This window comes from Corylus avellana, chromosome ca6 (assembly GCF_901000735.1).
Source record: "Corylus avellana chromosome ca6, CavTom2PMs-1.0".
Taxonomy (NCBI): domain Eukaryota; kingdom Viridiplantae; phylum Streptophyta; class Magnoliopsida; order Fagales; family Betulaceae; genus Corylus; species Corylus avellana.
In genome coordinates this window covers 18,473,228-18,490,912 of record NC_081546.1, presented here as the reverse complement: position 1 = coordinate 18,490,912, position 17,685 = coordinate 18,473,228, and the positions used below count along the sequence as shown (strand labels likewise).

General features: G+C 35.3%; 2 protein-coding genes across 2 annotated transcripts in view; both read left to right on the top strand.

Annotated features, from left to right (window-relative positions):
* Positions 1–4,332, top strand: part of LOC132185281 (protein phosphatase PP2A regulatory subunit A-like) — a 4,583-nt gene extending 251 nt beyond the window's left edge. The window contains exons 2-7 of the mRNA XM_059599074.1: positions 277–381; positions 878–1,060; positions 1,767–1,859; positions 3,066–3,205; positions 3,298–3,364; positions 3,829–4,332. Coding sequence (XP_059455057.1) covers positions 277–381; positions 878–1,060; positions 1,767–1,859; positions 3,066–3,205; positions 3,298–3,364; positions 3,829–3,948 — 708 coding nt within the window. The 3' untranslated portion in view covers positions 3,949–4,332. The remainder of the gene's footprint in view (positions 1–276; positions 382–877; positions 1,061–1,766; positions 1,860–3,065; positions 3,206–3,297; positions 3,365–3,828) is intronic.
* Positions 4,333–5,885: 1,553 nt separating this feature from the next.
* On the top strand, positions 5,886–13,439 carry LOC132184979 (aspartyl protease APCB1-like). Its single transcript, XM_059598785.1, has 9 exons — positions 5,886–6,697; positions 7,286–7,403; positions 8,034–8,263; positions 8,402–8,638; positions 9,392–9,545; positions 9,644–9,729; positions 12,383–12,497; positions 12,579–12,651; positions 12,858–13,439. The coding sequence occupies exons 1-9, from the start codon at positions 6,135–6,137 to the stop codon at positions 12,968–12,970; spliced, it is 1,689 nt and encodes a 562-aa protein (XP_059454768.1). The 5' UTR covers positions 5,886–6,134; the 3' UTR covers positions 12,971–13,439.
* The last annotated feature ends 4,246 nt before the right edge of the window (positions 13,440–17,685 follow it).

Sequence of the window (17,685 nt, the reverse complement as noted above, 5' to 3'; positions counted from 1 at the left end):
ATGCCTTCTTGCTGTGGAATAAACTTAAGAGCATCAATAATATTTCTCTCCTGAACATGGCATGAATTAGTGATACCTGTTTCAAAATTGCTAACATTTTATGTTATGCATCACTGGAATTGACATGTGTGGATAGCTTGTTTTGGTTCTCATTTAATTAAAACAGAGGAGGGTGTTTCTCTCTCTCTTGATTTTACCATATAATGTACTGTTTTCTTTGAGTGAAATTTTGTTTATTTCCTTGTATATAATGTAATTTCTGTTGATGGTTTGCAGGATGCAACAATTGAACAACTGTTGCCTATTTTCCTTTCTCTTTTAAAGGACGAGTTTCCCGATGTCCGGCTGAATATTATCAGCAAGCTTGATCAAGTTAACCAGGTTTTGTCTATATTCAAGTGTTAAAGAGTTCATTTCTTCCAATTTTGATCAATTGAACACTTTTTCTTTTGCATTTTTCACCGATTTAGCATTTAGTGGCTGGTATTAAAAAATTTTAAGTTATTCTGTGATTTGTAACAAAGTTGAAAATGATTATATTTCCCCATATTACTTAATAAAATGAAGGAAAAGAAGAAGAAAGATTTTTTCTCCTCCTGCAGATCTCTCAGTGCCCTGTAAATGATTATCTTCACTATGGTGTTGCAGCACTATTTTCCTTTCTGCCTTTCATTCTGCTAGAGTTATGACTGAGGTTGATGTTGCCTTATAAAATATGATCCTTTAGTTGATGCAGCATAATTGTTTCTTAAACTCAATTGTTGTTTTATTGCCGCCTTTCTTGAATTATCTTGAAAGTACCAGTTTCCACAAGAGTGTTTGTAAACATTTAGTATTAAATTTTAATCAAGTCTTGTTAATGTAACTGTTAAAACAGGTAATTGGAATTGATCTGCTGTCCCAGTCTCTTTTGCCAGCGATTGTTGAGCTTGCAGAGGATAGACACTGGAGGGTTCGGCTTGCAATAATAGAATACATACCTTTATTGGCAAGTCAATTGGGTGTAGGCTTTTTTGATGACAAGCTTGGTGCTCTTTGCATGCAATGGCTAAAAGATAAGGTTTGTATAGATTTTGGTTAGTGACTACTAAATATAACGTGCTTATGCTTATGCTTTTGACTTGATCTTTATATCTGTTTTGGTTAACAGTTTCCTCTTTATGTAGAAAATTCTACATTAAATGTGAATCCATCTTCTATTCTCAAAATTGTCATCTTCCTCATTTTTACTGTTAGCTTTTTCGAACACTTTTGCTTTTAGTAGGTGGGGAATTCTATTTTCTTGGAATTGCAAAGTATTAATGAGAATTAGTAATTGAGGTTGTGGACCTATCAATTTATACACATTCCCAGCTGAATTTGGTGGGAATATTCTTGGATATCCATCACATTGTCACTTGTAATTTTTTGCTAACGCAATTTGCTCCTTTGAGTTTTCAGTGTTATATCTCCTTCCCAAGGGTAGCTAGACTAGGTTGCAATTCTGCCGGATTGAAAATTATCTAAGTTTTTTTAGACGTTAAGATGCTTTTTCTCTGCAATTATCTCCCACTTGAGGTTTCCATAGCACATTTTTTTTAGTATACTTGTTTCTAGTAAAATTTATATATGTTGTTGGGGCCAACAATGAGAAACTTGTATATTGGATTTAATTACTGTAATGTCTGACCCTTGCAATAACAAGCATGATCATGCAATATTGACTGGCTAACATCTTGATAGGGTATAAAATTTATTTTCGCTAACTCTGTTGATACTGGCTGTAGGTTTACTCAATTCGTGATGCAGCTGCGAATAATGTGAAACGCCTTGCAGAAGAATTTGGCCCAGATTGGGCAATGCAGCACATAATTCCACAGGTTCTTCTGATCACATATTACTTGCATTGATTTCTGTTGATACATTATTATCGTATGGTACCATTTCCCAAGGAAAAGCAAAAAAGAATTCTCAGATTGATGTTGGTGCATGACATGCATATGAAGTGTTTGACATGGAAAATTTCATAAATTTACGATTGTAGATTTTCAAAATGATCTCTGATGCGTCTTTCTGATTCCAATCAATGCGAGAGTATATGTCCTTGTCAGAGCTTATATTCATTCCTTCATATCCTGTATATGAAAGGAATTTTGTTGTCAAAATTCATGCCATTGACATGCTAGAGTACCTAAATTCTTTGTCCTGGTGTTTACTTATATTTATTTTGATTAAGAACAAAATATTTTTTGAACGAAAGATAATTTATAAGCTGGTAAAGACCGAAGTTCCTTAACCTTTCTTTTTTTTAACTGAGGCCAAAGCAATACTGCTCTGTTCTCTAGCATTGAAAAGGAACTAGAATCATCTTTCAGTTCTAATCCTCAACCTCTAATGTGACTAAAAAAGAAGGTAAGGTTCTCTGTTTCTTTTAGCAACTCCAATGGCCGTGAAAAGCCTATTAACAACCAATGACTCACCATCCAATGCCTTGTTCTTTATTATCTGTGATGCCTTTTTTGTGCTCAGTAATGCCTCTGCCCTAATGGCATATCCGACACCCGCCACCTAGAGAGAGTCCCATTATTGTGGACTTGAAAATCCAAAAACAGTTTCCCCTCGTCTTGACTAGCTTTCTTGGTCTGGGGTGTCAATTGCTTAGGAAATTCTCTCTCCCGCTTTCCTGTTCTTGTTTCTGATTCTACGTCTCTCATATGATCAGATGGTAGCTTCTGTTTGGGAGGATTTGTGGTGAGTTGATGGCATAGACTTCAACCACTGTTACCTAAGAAGTGCCTCTCCCTAGAGGTGTGCTTGTGGAAGGAGAGCAGAGAGACTCTCACCAACAATTCCTTTGTTCCAAATTTGAGCTTTTTATTGTTCTGTCAGCTTTGGGGGACTTGTTGCTTCTCTCAAATTACGTAAATAATTATGAAATTGAGCTAAAAGAAACTATGTAAGACTATTCTCCCACTCTGAACTGCTGGGAGTGGTTAACATAACATACTCACATCTGAACATATCTTTGGTGTATGTGCTGCTTTTTTTTTTTTTTTTTCTCAAATAGCTTGGATATTCTCTTACAGGTCTTAGACATGATTAATAACCAACACTATCTGTACCGGATGACCATTCTACATGCAATTTCTCTACTTGCTCCTGTAATGGGCCCAGAAATTACTTGTTCCAAACTTCTGCCTGTGGTCATTAACGCTTCAAAAGATAGGTAAAGTCAATAGATTCTGAAGCTTGGCTGTGAACGTCTTTCTTTCTGTTTATTATAACTTGGACTGCCGTGTTGACAATTGCGCCTTGCAGGGTTCCCAACATCAAGTTCAATGTGGCTAAAGTCTTGCAGTCACTTATTCCCATAGTTGATCAGTCTGTAAGTAACTCGCTTTCGATTTACATAACATTTCTGAGTCAGAAAATAGATGATAACGACATTGAGCAAGGCGTGATATAGCAAAGAGAACATGTATAAAATTGAGAACTGGTGTGATTTTGGAACTGTTTAGGATATTATGGTTCTTAAAGATAATTCTCCATCCAGCTCTAAAAATGATAGGTGAAAGAAAATGCAATATGTTGTATCATATGGTGATACAATTAGGATAACATATCATATGGTCAGATACAATTAGGATTTCTGGGTAAGGATGTCTTTGCAAATGTCCCTCGCCCCCCTTCTTTTTTGGCGATGGAGACAAGGCAAATCTCTGGTGGACATCCTTTTATCCCACCCATTTTGTCCAATAATGATTGATTGTCTGGAAAAGAAAGTGCAATACTGTTTCGTGAGCATATGCTGATGGGACTACTGATTGGGATGCTTTGTGAACAATGCAGGTGGTTGAGAAGACAGTCCGTCCGTGTCTGGTCGAACTTAGTGAGGATCCGGACGTTGATGTCAGGTTCTTTGCCACCCAAGCACTACAGTCAAGTGATCAGGTCATGATGTCTACCTAGGTTGATTTAGGTCATTGATTTTTTTTTCTTTACTTTTACTTTTACTTTTGCTTTTCTTTTCTTTCTTTTTTTTTTTTGTTTTGCTGGCCAATTTGGAAGTTAAGATGATATACAGATGTATGTAATATCTTACTTGAGGTGCCAGAATATTTTTTTCCTAGGACATTTTCTTTTCTTTTGATTGATATGCCATGTACACCATATCTCAAGATCCAACTAAAAATCTCGCAGAGGTTATGATGGTACATCTGCAGAATGCTATTTTCTTCCCTCAAGCTGCAAATTAGGTAAATGGGATCTGTGTAGAAAGAAGTTATAACAGGGCTCGGGTTTGAGCAATTTGTGGATTTGGACGCTGCCAATACATGCCTTTTCCACTCACAACCAATATTGCTGTGTCAATGGTTATGCTTATTCCAAACTTTACCAAATATCTTGTGGTAGCTAGAACATCTCCGGGAAAAATGTGGTCAAGCTATTTGGTGCCGCCATGGCACTCGAGAGTTATGGTACTTTTCATACCAATGATCTCGGTGATGTCAACGGTAATGTCATCAACAGGCTTATGTAACCTGCTGCAGAACGTGATGCCCGTAACGGATGGTCCCATCATGTCTAAAAAGGCCAGGCAATGTGCTAACCATAGCAGCTGCAGCCGTTGGTTTGTTTTCCTATCTGGATTTCAAAATTCTTCAGATGCGTTACTTCTCTTTGTTTTCAACCCGTGTTACTCTGTCGTTTGTCCACTTTTCATTTGTTTTATTTAAATTTAAATTAGTAAAATAATTATGAAATTTGAAATCTGCTCACAAAACATTAAGTTAAAATGCCCGATTCTTCTTACATCAGATAATTTGGGCAATCCTCATTGGCTGGAAATTTAAAATGAATTTCACACAACTTGGTATCCCCTTCAAGGGCAAAAAGGCCAATCTGAAGGGGTGCAGCTAAGGAAGTAGCTAACTGAGCAGCCAAGCCCTCGCTGACTTTGTTACTCCTTTAAAACACGGTAAAAAACAGAATTATGTCGAGGACTAAAAAAATAAATAAATAAATAAATTGACTGCGACAGAGAAATTTAGAACAGAGTAAAAAACGGAATATGGGTCAATGGTCATTGGCTGAAAATTTAGAATGAACTCAACGCAGATGGGAGTGAGAGATCTTTTTTTTTTTTTTTTTTTAATTTTAATTTTTTTTTTTTAATTAACATTTCCAATTTACTTAAAAAGTATAAAGAAAAGTTTCAAAATTGACAAGTCATTTTTATGCCAACCAAAAAATTATCTCCCTAGTAATTTTAGTGGCATGACTCCCATATAGTTTTATTGTTCTAATCATAGAAGATTTGAATTAAAGGGTGGAATTGAAAGTTTTATATCAACTTTAAATCCTAAAGTTGAAATAGGTGCTATTCATTTTATTTGAAATAAAGAGGATTCTTGTCCTATCGCACCATTATATACTTTAAATAGTTTCTTATCGCAATCACTTAAAAAAATTAAAAGACAAACTATTGAAAATGCTAATGTGTTTTAAGTAATTTCTCATTTCAATCACTTACAAAATCCAAATAAACACCCTTAAAATTTGTAATTTCAACACGTGAAATGAATGATAAAACAAATTAGGGTGAAGAATAGCAATACTTAATATTTTTTTGCCTACAAGCAATGTTATAAACTATATTTTTATTCCATAACTATTCGGTAACATTGATTTAGCAGTTTCAATTTACTCTTATAATTATAACATAAAAATCAAGTCATCTTAAATTTGATGTAATTTTTTAAATTACTAGTATATTAGAATTTAATAATAACCCTTTTAAACTCAATAATAATTTTAAAATTTGCCGAGTAATCAAGAAAATTGAAGCTTATAGGCTTATAGCATAGCTCTACCCTATACAGCTTTATCTCTTTTGCGTACTTGGCGGTTTCCTTGCTCTTGACAGGTTCCTGGATCCTTCCCCGTTTACCCCAAAGTCTTCTAGCTCCTATGCATTGGAGCCATTGACTGACTCTGAGAGAGAGAGAGAGAGAGAGAGAGAGTCTAGTCTTTGAGGCAAGCTCAGGTACTATGGAGATCGAAAAAGAATAGGAGAACAACCTTGAGTCCTCTCCTGCCTCTACTTGTACGAACTCTCTCACACTCCCTCCTGATCCTTAGCTTCTTCTTTAGCCATGGATTCTGATGAGGCTCCCCAACCAATTAAAGGGGTTGTCATAATCACTCTTCCACCACCAGACAACCCCTCACTTGGCAAAACCATCACTGCCTTCACTCTCTCCAACGCTCCCCAATCCCAAACCCATCACCAACAAGAAAACCATCAAAACAACCACCCACAACGCGCTCCTCTCCCACCTGCAAACCCTCCGAGTCAACTTTCATTCTCGATCAGCGGAGCCTTCCTTGTCACCCCAAGAAAGCTCTTGGGCTTTCTGGGTATCTCTCTTTTCGCTCTTGCCCTTTATAGTTCTGTATCTTCTCAGCCCCTCCGAGAATCCCGCCGCTCAGAAGATGATCATGGACCCACGTCGTTTATCTTTCCTTTGTACCCAAAATCGGGGACTCCACAGATAAATGTGAAGCTGAAGTTGGGGAGGCTTGTGGGTATTGATAAAGGGGATATGGTTTCTCCAATTGAGGATGCGAGGGAATCCCACAAGAAATTTTTTGCTTCCAAGGCAAAAGTTGATTCCACTTCCGTTTTACCTGTCAGAGGCAATATATATCCAGATGGGTATGGATGGATCTTGTTGCTTTCTTTAATTACTGCCTTTAAAATTATATTATGAGTCATGGAGAGGGAAAGGTGCTTTTTTGGGGAATAAAGTAAATAGAGCTAAAAAGGAATCATTGGAAAACTACGTTATATAACAATTGACTTTTATCTCTTGTTTTTGTGTGGCAAGCTACATCCCTTTGTCTTCAAAACCACTAGTTATGAACCAATTGATCTTCAAAAGAACCAGTGAAGCTCTCCAAAATCACTTATAAAGCTCAATTTACTAATGTAGAATTTAGTACCCATGCAATGCTTTCACAATCTACCCACCAAAAGTGGGATTTGGCCTTCTGGGGCATTGCAGTCCTTGATCCGAAACTGATGAGAAATATGATTTGGTGCCTGAGTACTTGGGGAGTTCATAATCCACTGATTATAAAATGGGTGGGGGAGTTCATACGTGTTCCTCTCCTTTAAACTTAAACAAGCCATTGTTGCTGGATAACTCATCACAGCCTTGTCATCATGACTCTGACTTCAATTGCCGTATAGTATGTGGTCATGCTGCTCCTGATGCTAACAAAAATTTTCTTATACATACAGATTGTACTACACATACATACTTGTTGGTAGTCCTCCAAAGCGTTATTTTCTTGACATGGATACGGGGAGTGACTTAACGTGGATACAGTGTGATGCTCCTTGCACTAGCTGCGCTAAGGTAATGCCTAATTATGATTGGTTATTCAGTTAATGGGTTTTCCAAACTTCTTCTGTATGTGTCTACTGTATCCCCTGGTTTTCATTCATATCTAATCGATGTTCAATAGATAATTGGAATTTGTTACATTAATCTTGCATGTCTTTTCTGAAAAATGCTTTGTATTAAGTGAATAAATCAATATATGATACATATGCTGCTTCTTTTAACATTATCTCCTTCTCCCTGCTCTTATCTTGTGGGATTTTAGGTTGTAATTCCATTTTGATGCACTGTGGTAAATAATTTCTTCTTCTTGCATGTCTTAATACAGTACTCTTTTTTTTCTTTTCTTTTCTTTTGTTAATTTTATTTGGTTATCGATTGGGAGGTTAAAGAACAAGTTTGGAAGTTTTCAATCAACCCTGGATCTGACTTAAGGGAATTATCTTTACAACTCTTTTTAACTGTTTGGCATAAAAATAAAAATAAAAAATAAAAAAAATAAAAAAATTAATAATAAAAAAAAGGCTCTTAAACAAGTATGCCATCTTAGAAATCAGCCAACGATCAAAGATAATGATATCTCAACCTTTAATTAAATTGTTGAGCTACACATTATCTTTATTCTAATGGATATAGTTAATGCAGGGACCAAATGGTTTGTACAAGCCAACAAGAGGCAACATAGTACCTTCCAAGGACTTCTTGTGCATGGAAGTTAATAGAAATCATGAGGCTGGATATTGTGAAAGTTGCCAACAATGTGACTATGAGATTCAATATGCAGATAAAAGCTCCTCTATGGGGGTTCTTGCTAGAGATGAGCTTCATCTAATGATGGCAAATGGATCATGGACCAATTTAAATGTTGCTTTTGGGTAATGCTTTTCTATTTTTTCTCCCTCCCATCCCCAAACTCTGAATTTCCTTAGAAGTGTTTAATTTTTTGATGAGTCTTTGAAGTGTTTAATTTAACACCAAAATGCTGATTTATGCATTTGTTTTTTGTCTGTAAGGTGTGCATATGATCAGCAAGGATTACTTTTAAATACACTGGCAAAGACTGATGGAATCCTGGCGCTAAGCAGAGCTAAAGTTAGCTTACCTTCCCAGTTGGCAAGCAAGGGAATCATTAACAATGTGGTTGGTCATTGTCTTACCGCTGATGCAGTTGGTGGATATATGTTCTTAGGTGATGATATTGTACCGCAGTGGGGTATGTCATGGGTCCCTATGCTTAATAGCCCTTCCATGTAAGTAAACATCTCTTCCCCATTCCTCGCTTCTTTCTATCACTAATAGAATATAGGGTTAACTATATTTACCCCTCTTTAACTACCATCATTTTTGCAATGTCTCCCTTTCGTGACTCAACATGACAAAAAAAAAAAAAAAGATAAAAACTGACTTATGAAGGGAATCTTTGTCATTTTCGGTTGTAAAAGGGGACATTGCAACTCCAATGTAGATCGCTGGAAGGGGGTAGGGTGGCCGGGGGGGCGATGCAAAAATGATGGTAGTTAGAAGGGGTAAATGTAGTTTTCCTTAGAATATATTTGACATTCAATTTTTTTTTTTTTCTAATAAATGTTGATTTTCTATTGTCTTCAGTTCCAATATAATATTTATAATATATGATTGATTGTTCTTTTTTTATTTTTTATATCTTGTGCTTTAGCTGGAAAAGAAATGTCTTATTCCTGTGATGTAAATGCAATATAATAGAAGATATAATGTTCTGAGTCTAGTGTCAGGGCAAAAGTTCATCTACGCTAGTGTTAATATGATTTGTTAGCTCAATCCTGTATTGACCAATTTTTTGAAACTCTAATGCAGTTGTGAGATTTACCCCTGTAATTTGTGACAATCTTTATAAACATGCCTCTTAGATCTTTAAAATATGAACGATTCTTCTTCTTATTTTCCTAAATACCTTCTATGCCTTACCATGCAATCTTATTCTGCATCACTTTTGATTTTCTCTTCTTCCATGCTTTCCTATTCAGAGATTCTTATCATACAGAGATTGTGAGAATGAATTACGGAAGCAGTCTTCTCAAATTAGGTGTGACAGACAGAAGAGCAGGACGTGTAGTTTTTGATAGTGGCAGTTCTTTTACATATTTTACGCAACAAGCATATTCTGATTTAGTTGCTTCTGTAAGTGTTTCATCCACAGCCTCCTGGGAAGATCTAGAATTTCTTATTACGTGGCAACTCCACTGACAGTACTGATTACTTGTTACCCATTGATGCAGCTTGAAGAAGTTAATGGGTTAGGACTCATCCAAGATACATCAGATCCAACATTGCCTGTTTGTTGGCGAGCTAAATTCCCAATCAGGTACGACAGCAAGTGTGGTTGATTGGGCTGCACCTGGTCAAGCTTAATTATTTTCTCCATAGCTTAATTTATCTTTTTGGCATTCTCTTAACCAAGTTATCAAAGACTCTAACTTTATGTTGGTTCCTTCCATTAAAATTGAGAAGAAGAAAAAGTGCATTTGGTGTGCATATCTGAATAATTTAAAAGGAAAGAACATACGCATTTACTGAAAATAAAAAAAGAAAGAAAAAAAGCACCCAAAGTGGAGTTCTACTTTTCTCTATTCTGCTGTCACCAATATAACCAACTTATGATAAAATAGATGTAACATTGAAATTTTCTTTACTCCACCTTAGCCATCTCTTCCAAGTTCCACTGTTCTCAGCCTACACGACAACCATTTGAATTGATGGCGGCATCAACTTCAATGTTCTCACACCTTTTTCATTGCTAGCATCTGCACAATTGCTAGCACACCACTATGTCTTCACCACCACCATCACCACTACTAGTACTCTGTTAAATTCTTTTGGGGAAACTTCACAAAACCCTCTTGAACTTCCACGCGTTTTGAAATTACCCCCCTGAAGTTCAAAAATTTTCAATTTAGGTATCGAACTTTCAATTTTTTGCAATATCCTCCCTCCATTAGGATTTTCTATTAAATCTTGTCAAAATTTTCAAAATACTCATTTTTTATAAAAAAAAAAATTGCAAAGATTCGTGCTTAGGTATTTTTACAAATTTCGTTAAATCCTAACCAATACCTGGATCTTTGCAATTTTTTGTTTTATTTTTTATAATAAAAAAATAGAGGTATTTTAGGAATTTTGACAAGATTTAACAGAAAATCCGAATGGAGGGGTGGCATTGCAAAAAACTGGAAGTTCAATACACTACTAAATTGAGAGTTTAAAATGATAAAAGTTCAGGGGGGTTAAATAAAATTTCCCCAAATCCTTCACCATGAATGCAGATTCCATAAAATTGAGAAAATATACTAAATACCCACTACTTTTGTAACAAAACCATCAGAAAATGTCAAAAAGGTGCATTTGTTGCCAACACCTTCCAAAGTATTTTCTTGTGAGGGCTTTTGCATTATTGCTAGAAAATAGTCAGTTACTTTAATATTAAAACTTTGGGTTAAACCCACTTATCAAAAAAAAAAAAAAAAAAAAAAAACTTTGGGTTAAATATACTTTAATCCCTTCAACTAACATCTGTTTTTGATAAAGCACCATGAATGGACAGTTTTGATACTTAGGTTCATCAAACTACTATTTTGTTGTAATTAAGACCCTCCATTAGCGTTGACCATCTGTTTGGATGGAAAAATCATATTTAACCAAAGTATTCTAAAAATACCCTTGTTTGACACTTAAAAAACCAAATTTATCCCTTAAAATTATTAATCAATAAAAAATTATAAGAGAAACTTTACAAAGGACTCCTGAACTACCATGCAATTTGAAAAGACTCCCCCAAATTTCAAAATGTCTCAATTTCACCCCCCAAACTTTTAATTTGATGCAATCTACACCCATCTGTCAGTTTTTGGACATTAAAGATATAGGCTTGTAAGTGCGTGAGGCTTTATAAAAAATGGTTGTTAATTGAGATGGCTAAAGTATATTTAACCCTAAAACTTTTCGCTCTTTGGGTTTGATTTTTGTAGCCTAGAAGGGTTTTGGTTTTGTAATGCCAAGGCATTTGGAGGGAGGGGGGAGTTGCCATAATGGTTGGTTTGTAAAACTTGTTGGCTACTTGAATTTTTTATGTTTTTTTTTCCTGGGCTGCTACTTCACTTATTAGGTTTAAATATTGATGCCCTATAGGGTATCAATTTTAAAATGATGAGTCTTTTAGTTTTTTCACTGAACGATTTAGCACCGAGTTGTATGATGTTTTGTATATTATGTTACACAGAAAAATTTCAGTTGAGAGTTGATGGAAGTAAATAATAATAATACTTTTTGATAACTCGTACATATCTTATTATTATCATTATCATTATTATTACTATCAGTTTAGACACTTTTTGGGCAGACTGGGAGGCACTTTTTTCAAAGCTATCTCTCATCTTACTCCCTATCCCAATCTTTTTTCTTTTGTCTCATAGTAACTAAATATACTTTTTACTTTTTGTTTCCCTGAACAGGGGAATACTGCTAATATATTGGCTGTCTTGTTTCTCAAATTTGGAATATTTTAGAAGATTATAGACAAAGATTGCATTGATTATTTGATTAACAGAAAATCATGTAGAAATTTGACAAAAATATGAACTTCCAACTGAAATCTGACAATTGAGCAGCTGATGTGATGTAAGAAAAAGGCCATTACTTAAATTAAAATGATTGGAATAAGTTTCCTCGATTTTATTAAGAAAAAAAGGGAAAGGTGTCTGCGTGGAGTTACTTGTCCATAAGCTATTCCCTCCATTCGTAGACGAGAAAATGGCCTCAACGTATAGCTTAGGTTCGTTGTAACTTTGAACTGCATCCACTCATTCCCCTTTCTCTCTGTTACCTCATGTGAAACAAGCCTGATATCATGCAAAACATATGGTTAATATTAGTATTCTCTTGCCTCAATTGCACCTTACTTTGGAGGCTTTCTCAATCAAGATGGATGCTAAGTTATAAAAGCCACACCCATATGTTTGCAGATCTGTGATGGATGTTCAGCATTTCTTTAAGACTTTAACCCTTCAGTTTGGGAGCAAATGGTGGATTGTTTCCACAAAGTTTCAAATTCCTCCAGAGAGCTACTTGATCATTAATGTAAGTATTTTTAGTCCTTTTACATCAGATTTTATTCTACAGTGTTCAAGTATTTGATAAACAAGACTCCTAATTTTGTAGAACAAAGGCAATGTGTGCCTGGGTATCCTTGATGGAAGCAAAGTACATGATGGATCAACAATTATACTTGGAGGTATGTTCTGTCTAACGCATGAAAACCAAGCCTGGGTCTTCTGAGTTATATTCTCTAAGGTCTTAATAATTTGTCAGATTCAATTTTTTTTATTGGATAAAGGTGTTACTACAGAATTCTCTGTTTTCTGGTTGGTTTAGCACCCCCCAAACTTCCCCCTTTCCCCTTTCTTGCCAATTGTTCACTAACTAATATGGCCTCTGCAGACATCTCAATGCGCGGGCAACTGGTCGTATACGACAATGTGAACCAGAAAATCGGGTGGGCGCGATCCGATTGCATCAGGTCGCGAAGATCTAAGAGTCTCCACTTCGTTTGATGGGAGGGATAGTGTGCTTATTATGGGGTTTCCTTTTTGTACGTACCCTGTTCAACATTTGCATCCTCTTTTGTGAATATCTTATATGCTCCCCCAGTCTCAAAATTATTGTCTAGTTTTAAATGAAAAGTAAAAGCTTAAAAGAAAAAACAAGGTTTCTAAAATGTCATTCGTTGTACTTGTATCTTAGAGTGCATGATTTTTAAGAAGAATTTTGTTTTTTCTTTTTCTTTTCTTTCAAAAGGGTGAGGGTAGTTTAAGAAATACCAGAGTAAATAATTTGTATTTTCAGAGAAGTAAAAAGTTAGTTTGTAACGTCCAAATGATAAATAACATACTTAAATTGAGACGGGGGAGTAGTTATATATTATATTGTGTATTTGAAGATGTCTGTACACTTTTGTTTATTGTACAAAGTATTTTGTTTTGGACCAACAAGGAAAAAAATAGTTATATATTATATTGTGTATGTGAAGATGTTTGTACACTTTTGTTTATTGTACAAAGTATTTTGTTTTGGACCAACAAGGAGAAAAATATAAGTAATAGTGATTTAACTCCATATGTCAGTTAATTCCCTTAATTTCTATGAAAATTGTACTGCATGCTGCCTACACACAATAACAGTTTCAATCACAAATTTTTTGAGGTTTTCACGACGGACATAAATTTTCTCCAAACTTCTTTTAATCTACTCTAATAAGTGATAAGTATCATTTAATATTTTTGAGTTTTTTAAAAAATTAATGTTTGGGTTCTTAAATTAGGATCATCACTCTCCAGTCCATTTTGGACCGGAAAGTATCTAGTTCATGACTAAGATTTCTAAGAAGAAATCTTAGGGCCACAAATGGGACACGTGTCCCATTAATTAAAAATAATAATAAAATATTATTTAGAATAAAAAATAATAATAAAAGAAAAATAATGGGGTGGCCATCTTGGCCATAGGGGGTGGTCGGCCACCCCATTTTTGTCCTGGTTTGGGGCGGCCGAAGCCACCCCATGGCCCTTGGGGGTGGTCGAACCACCCTTAAAGGCGAACCTAGTATTTTTTTTATTTTTTTTATTTTATTTGGCCATTGGAGGTGGCCGGCCCTATGGCCAATATGGGGTGGTCAGCCACTTCATTATTATTGTTATTATTATTATTTAATTCTAAATAATATTTTAATATTATTTTTAATTAGTATGACACGTATCCCATTTGTGGCCCTAGAAATCCTAACCATGAACGGGGTACTCTTTGGTCCATTTTGGACCGGAGAAGATCTAGATCCCCTAAATTAGTGAAATGACAATAAATGACTGTTAAAATATTAAAGAAAATATGTGAAGATGACACTTGACACTTGTTAGACTAGGTTGAAGGAAATTTTCTTCAAACTGGTTTGGAAGAAATTTTTGTCCTTTCACAACAATGATGGTTTAAGAAATTTCTGTCCTTTCACAATAACGATAGTTTAAGGCAGTTTTACACTAACATTACTAGCCTCAATTTTCAAAAATTGCTCGAGGAGATTAATGCGCCATTAAAGTCGCATATCAAATCTCTAAGGTTTTAATTCATTTAGGTTATCTCAGAATCATTACAACAATAATGCGCAATTATATTCAACACCCATTTTTAATTTGTAGTATTTATTTTGCTTCGAAACTCGATATGCATGGAGTTGCCATTTCGAAGGAAGAAGACTTTCCTCCTTCAAGATCTTGAACGAATATGAGGGAATCAATACAGCTAGGGTTCGCTTTTTGGGGAAAAAAAAAGGACGTGAATTTTCGCTCAACGAAAGCTTTATAATTTGGAAGGAGTAAAACAACATGTTTGACTATTAATGTGGAGTTTTTTTGCATGTGTAGAGTTGATGTGTGCATACAATGGTGATTTGGATGGATGATGTGGCACAAGTGACACAACGAACATTGAATAGCTCAATTGTGGCGGAATGGACGTATGACGAGTGCACTATTAAATTTTTTTTTTTTTTTTTTTAATAGGAGTAAAGCGATAAATGGGAAAAGCAGATAGATGAAAACCTAGAAAGTGTGTTTTTGTTAAAAGCAAAACCCTATCTAACCAAAAAAATTGTCAAAGTTTTTCTCTTGAGTTAAATCATGACCCCTGAAATCAAAACCAACAATTTTTTACCCCTCTTTTGGCAAACTTCTCTTAGAGCATCTCCAGCGGATGTTCAAAATGGCCCATTATGGGTTATTTTTCTTCTCCAACTGATACTATAAAATGAAAATGTTGTCAAAGTAAACTTTTACATCTAGATTGTTACTGTAGCTCACTGAATGAGTATTCTAGTATTAAAGCAATGTTACTTTTTCTATTTTATTGTTTCTCCTCTTTTTCACGAAACATTCCTTTCTCCTCTTTCATCACCCATAACATTTATTTCTCTTCTTCACCGAAACCTTTCTTGCTCCTTCACCCAACATATTTCTTTCCCTTCTTTCCCATCTCAGCACCATACCGAAGAGAATCAGAGACATACATACAAAGCGTGAGAGGCCGAGGGCTGCTATGTGACTGAATAGAACAAATCATATGTATATTGTTATGGCTTGATTGTATATGATACTTTATGATACTTTAAAGCAATATGAGATTTTTATGCTAGATGTATCGGTATGCATTTGTGATTGAATAAAACATAGCATATGTATAACATTACAACTAAATTGCACATGATGACTTTCATTATATGTTTTATTGCTTTGATATGAATGTAAGCTTATGTTCACCCAGTATAGTGAATGCATGCCTAAGAGTACAGCTATAAGTTATATAGTATATAACTACGTATGAATTAGATGGGTATGTATGTGTATGTTTTCGAGCGGGAAATCAGAGCTTACATTTACATTCATAGCTAACTAATATGTTTTCAAAATGCTTTCAAGACTACGGTGTTTACTTTATCAACTACAAAATATTTTTGAGATGCTAGTAGCAGTTATTATAAATTTACGTAGTTGTGAAATGTTGACTCATTGTAAAAACTCAGTACTTTCTATACTTACTGAGACCATGGACTCATTAATTCGTTGTGCAGTTGTGGTCAAACCTATGACCGCATAGATGATGTTGTTAATGCAAGTTTTGAGGCATTAAATGAGGATTCGGTCACCATGTACTTAAGCTACTATAATGATTGAGGCCATAGCGTGCTAAATGTTTTTGTGTTAGACTAGAAGTTATCCATCTTGTTTAGTGCACTCATGTATATGAGTAGACAATGTATATTTTGTATATGGCTTCATGTCGCATGTGACAGTTTTGTATAATTATTATTTTATATGTAGTTCATTACATTTTGTAAATCTTATTTCATGTAGATGTTCATATTAGCTTTGTGTGTGTGGTATTATACTCTCATGTTAGTATGTTTTCCACTGCAATGATATTGACTGATAAATCCTAGTTTATGATGTATGTATCACTATGAGACATGTTTATATTATCTATTAGGTTAATACATGGATTAATGGTGTATTGTGGTATTGCTATGCTACTATGACAACTAGTTTCATTCACGTTATGTTTTCAAAAAAAAAAAAAATTAGTCATGTGTTATAAGGAGGGTCGCCACAATTACATAGTGAATTCAGTTGTTTATAAATCATATACAGCAATACAAGATCACAACCCATCATTTGATAATATGATCATGAATGCAATATAGATATCATACATGTTACAATAAAAGAATCATGTCATAGTTCAACTTCATATGTTCTATCCAAGCCTTTAACTCCATCTTGGTAGAGTTGGTGCTATCCCGAGAGATCTGTAATACAATATCGGTGCCCCGAATATGATACGCATATCGTCTATTCACTAGCAGCCCGACCAAGTTCGATTTTGGGTGGCCCATACTTCTAGGGTCTGTTTGGCCAAGGCAATGGCCCAGACACTGTTTATCATTGACCGTTGACCGACTGCATCAGATTTTTCAACCTCAAAATGTGTCACCCTTTTTACCATATTGCCCCCTTTTAACCGACTGCATCAGCTTCTCCTTCTTCCTTTCTCTCTCTAAACCCATTCTTCTCCAACTGCATCAACTTCTCCTTCTTCCTTTCTCTCTCTAAACCCATTCTTCTCCGACATCAGCTTCTCCTTCTTCCTTTCTCTCTCTCTAAATCCGTTCTTCTCCGACATCAGCTTCTCCTTCTTCCTTTCTCTCTCTAAGCCCATTCTTCTCTGACTGCATCAGCTTCTCCTTCTTCCTTTCTCTCTCTAAACCCATTCTTCTCCGACTGCAACAGCTTCTCCTTCTTCCTTTCTCCCTCTAAACCCATTCTTCTCCGACTGCAACAGCTTCTCCTTCTTCCTTTCTCTCTCTAAACCCATTCTTCTTCTTCTTCCTTTCTCTTTCTTGTTTTTATTTTGGTTATTTTTTATGCCTAAGCCGATCAATAGGGGAGTTTAATTGGTTATTTTCTTTTGGTTTGGGAGGAAGGAAGGTGTTGGTTTTCTTGAGAAGTTTGTGGCTTGATTTTTTTTTTGTTTTTTTGTTTTTTGTGGCTTGAATTTTCTTGGGTTTTTTCTCTACTGACCACCTGGGTTGGTGTTCTTGAAGATTTGGGTTGTTCTTAAATTGAACCCAGTTTTGAGGTCCAGTTTTTTCTCCACATTCAACATGTTCTTCGTCATGAATTGCAAGAACACCAACCCAGGTGGGTAGAGAGAGAGAAAGGAA

Bases quoted from the DNA above. Each gene is read 5' to 3' on its own strand.
- LOC132184979 (XM_059598785.1), top strand. From the start codon at position 6,135: ATGGATTCTGATGAGGCTCCCCAACCAATTAAAGGGGTTGTCATAATC. The intron at 7,404-8,033 runs GTAATGCCTAAT...TAGTTAATGCAG, and splicing joins CTTGCACTAGCTGCGCTAAG to GGACCAAATGGTTTGTACAA. The intron at 8,639-9,391 runs GTAAGTAAACAT...TTTCCTATTCAG, and splicing joins ATGCTTAATAGCCCTTCCAT to AGATTCTTATCATACAGAGA.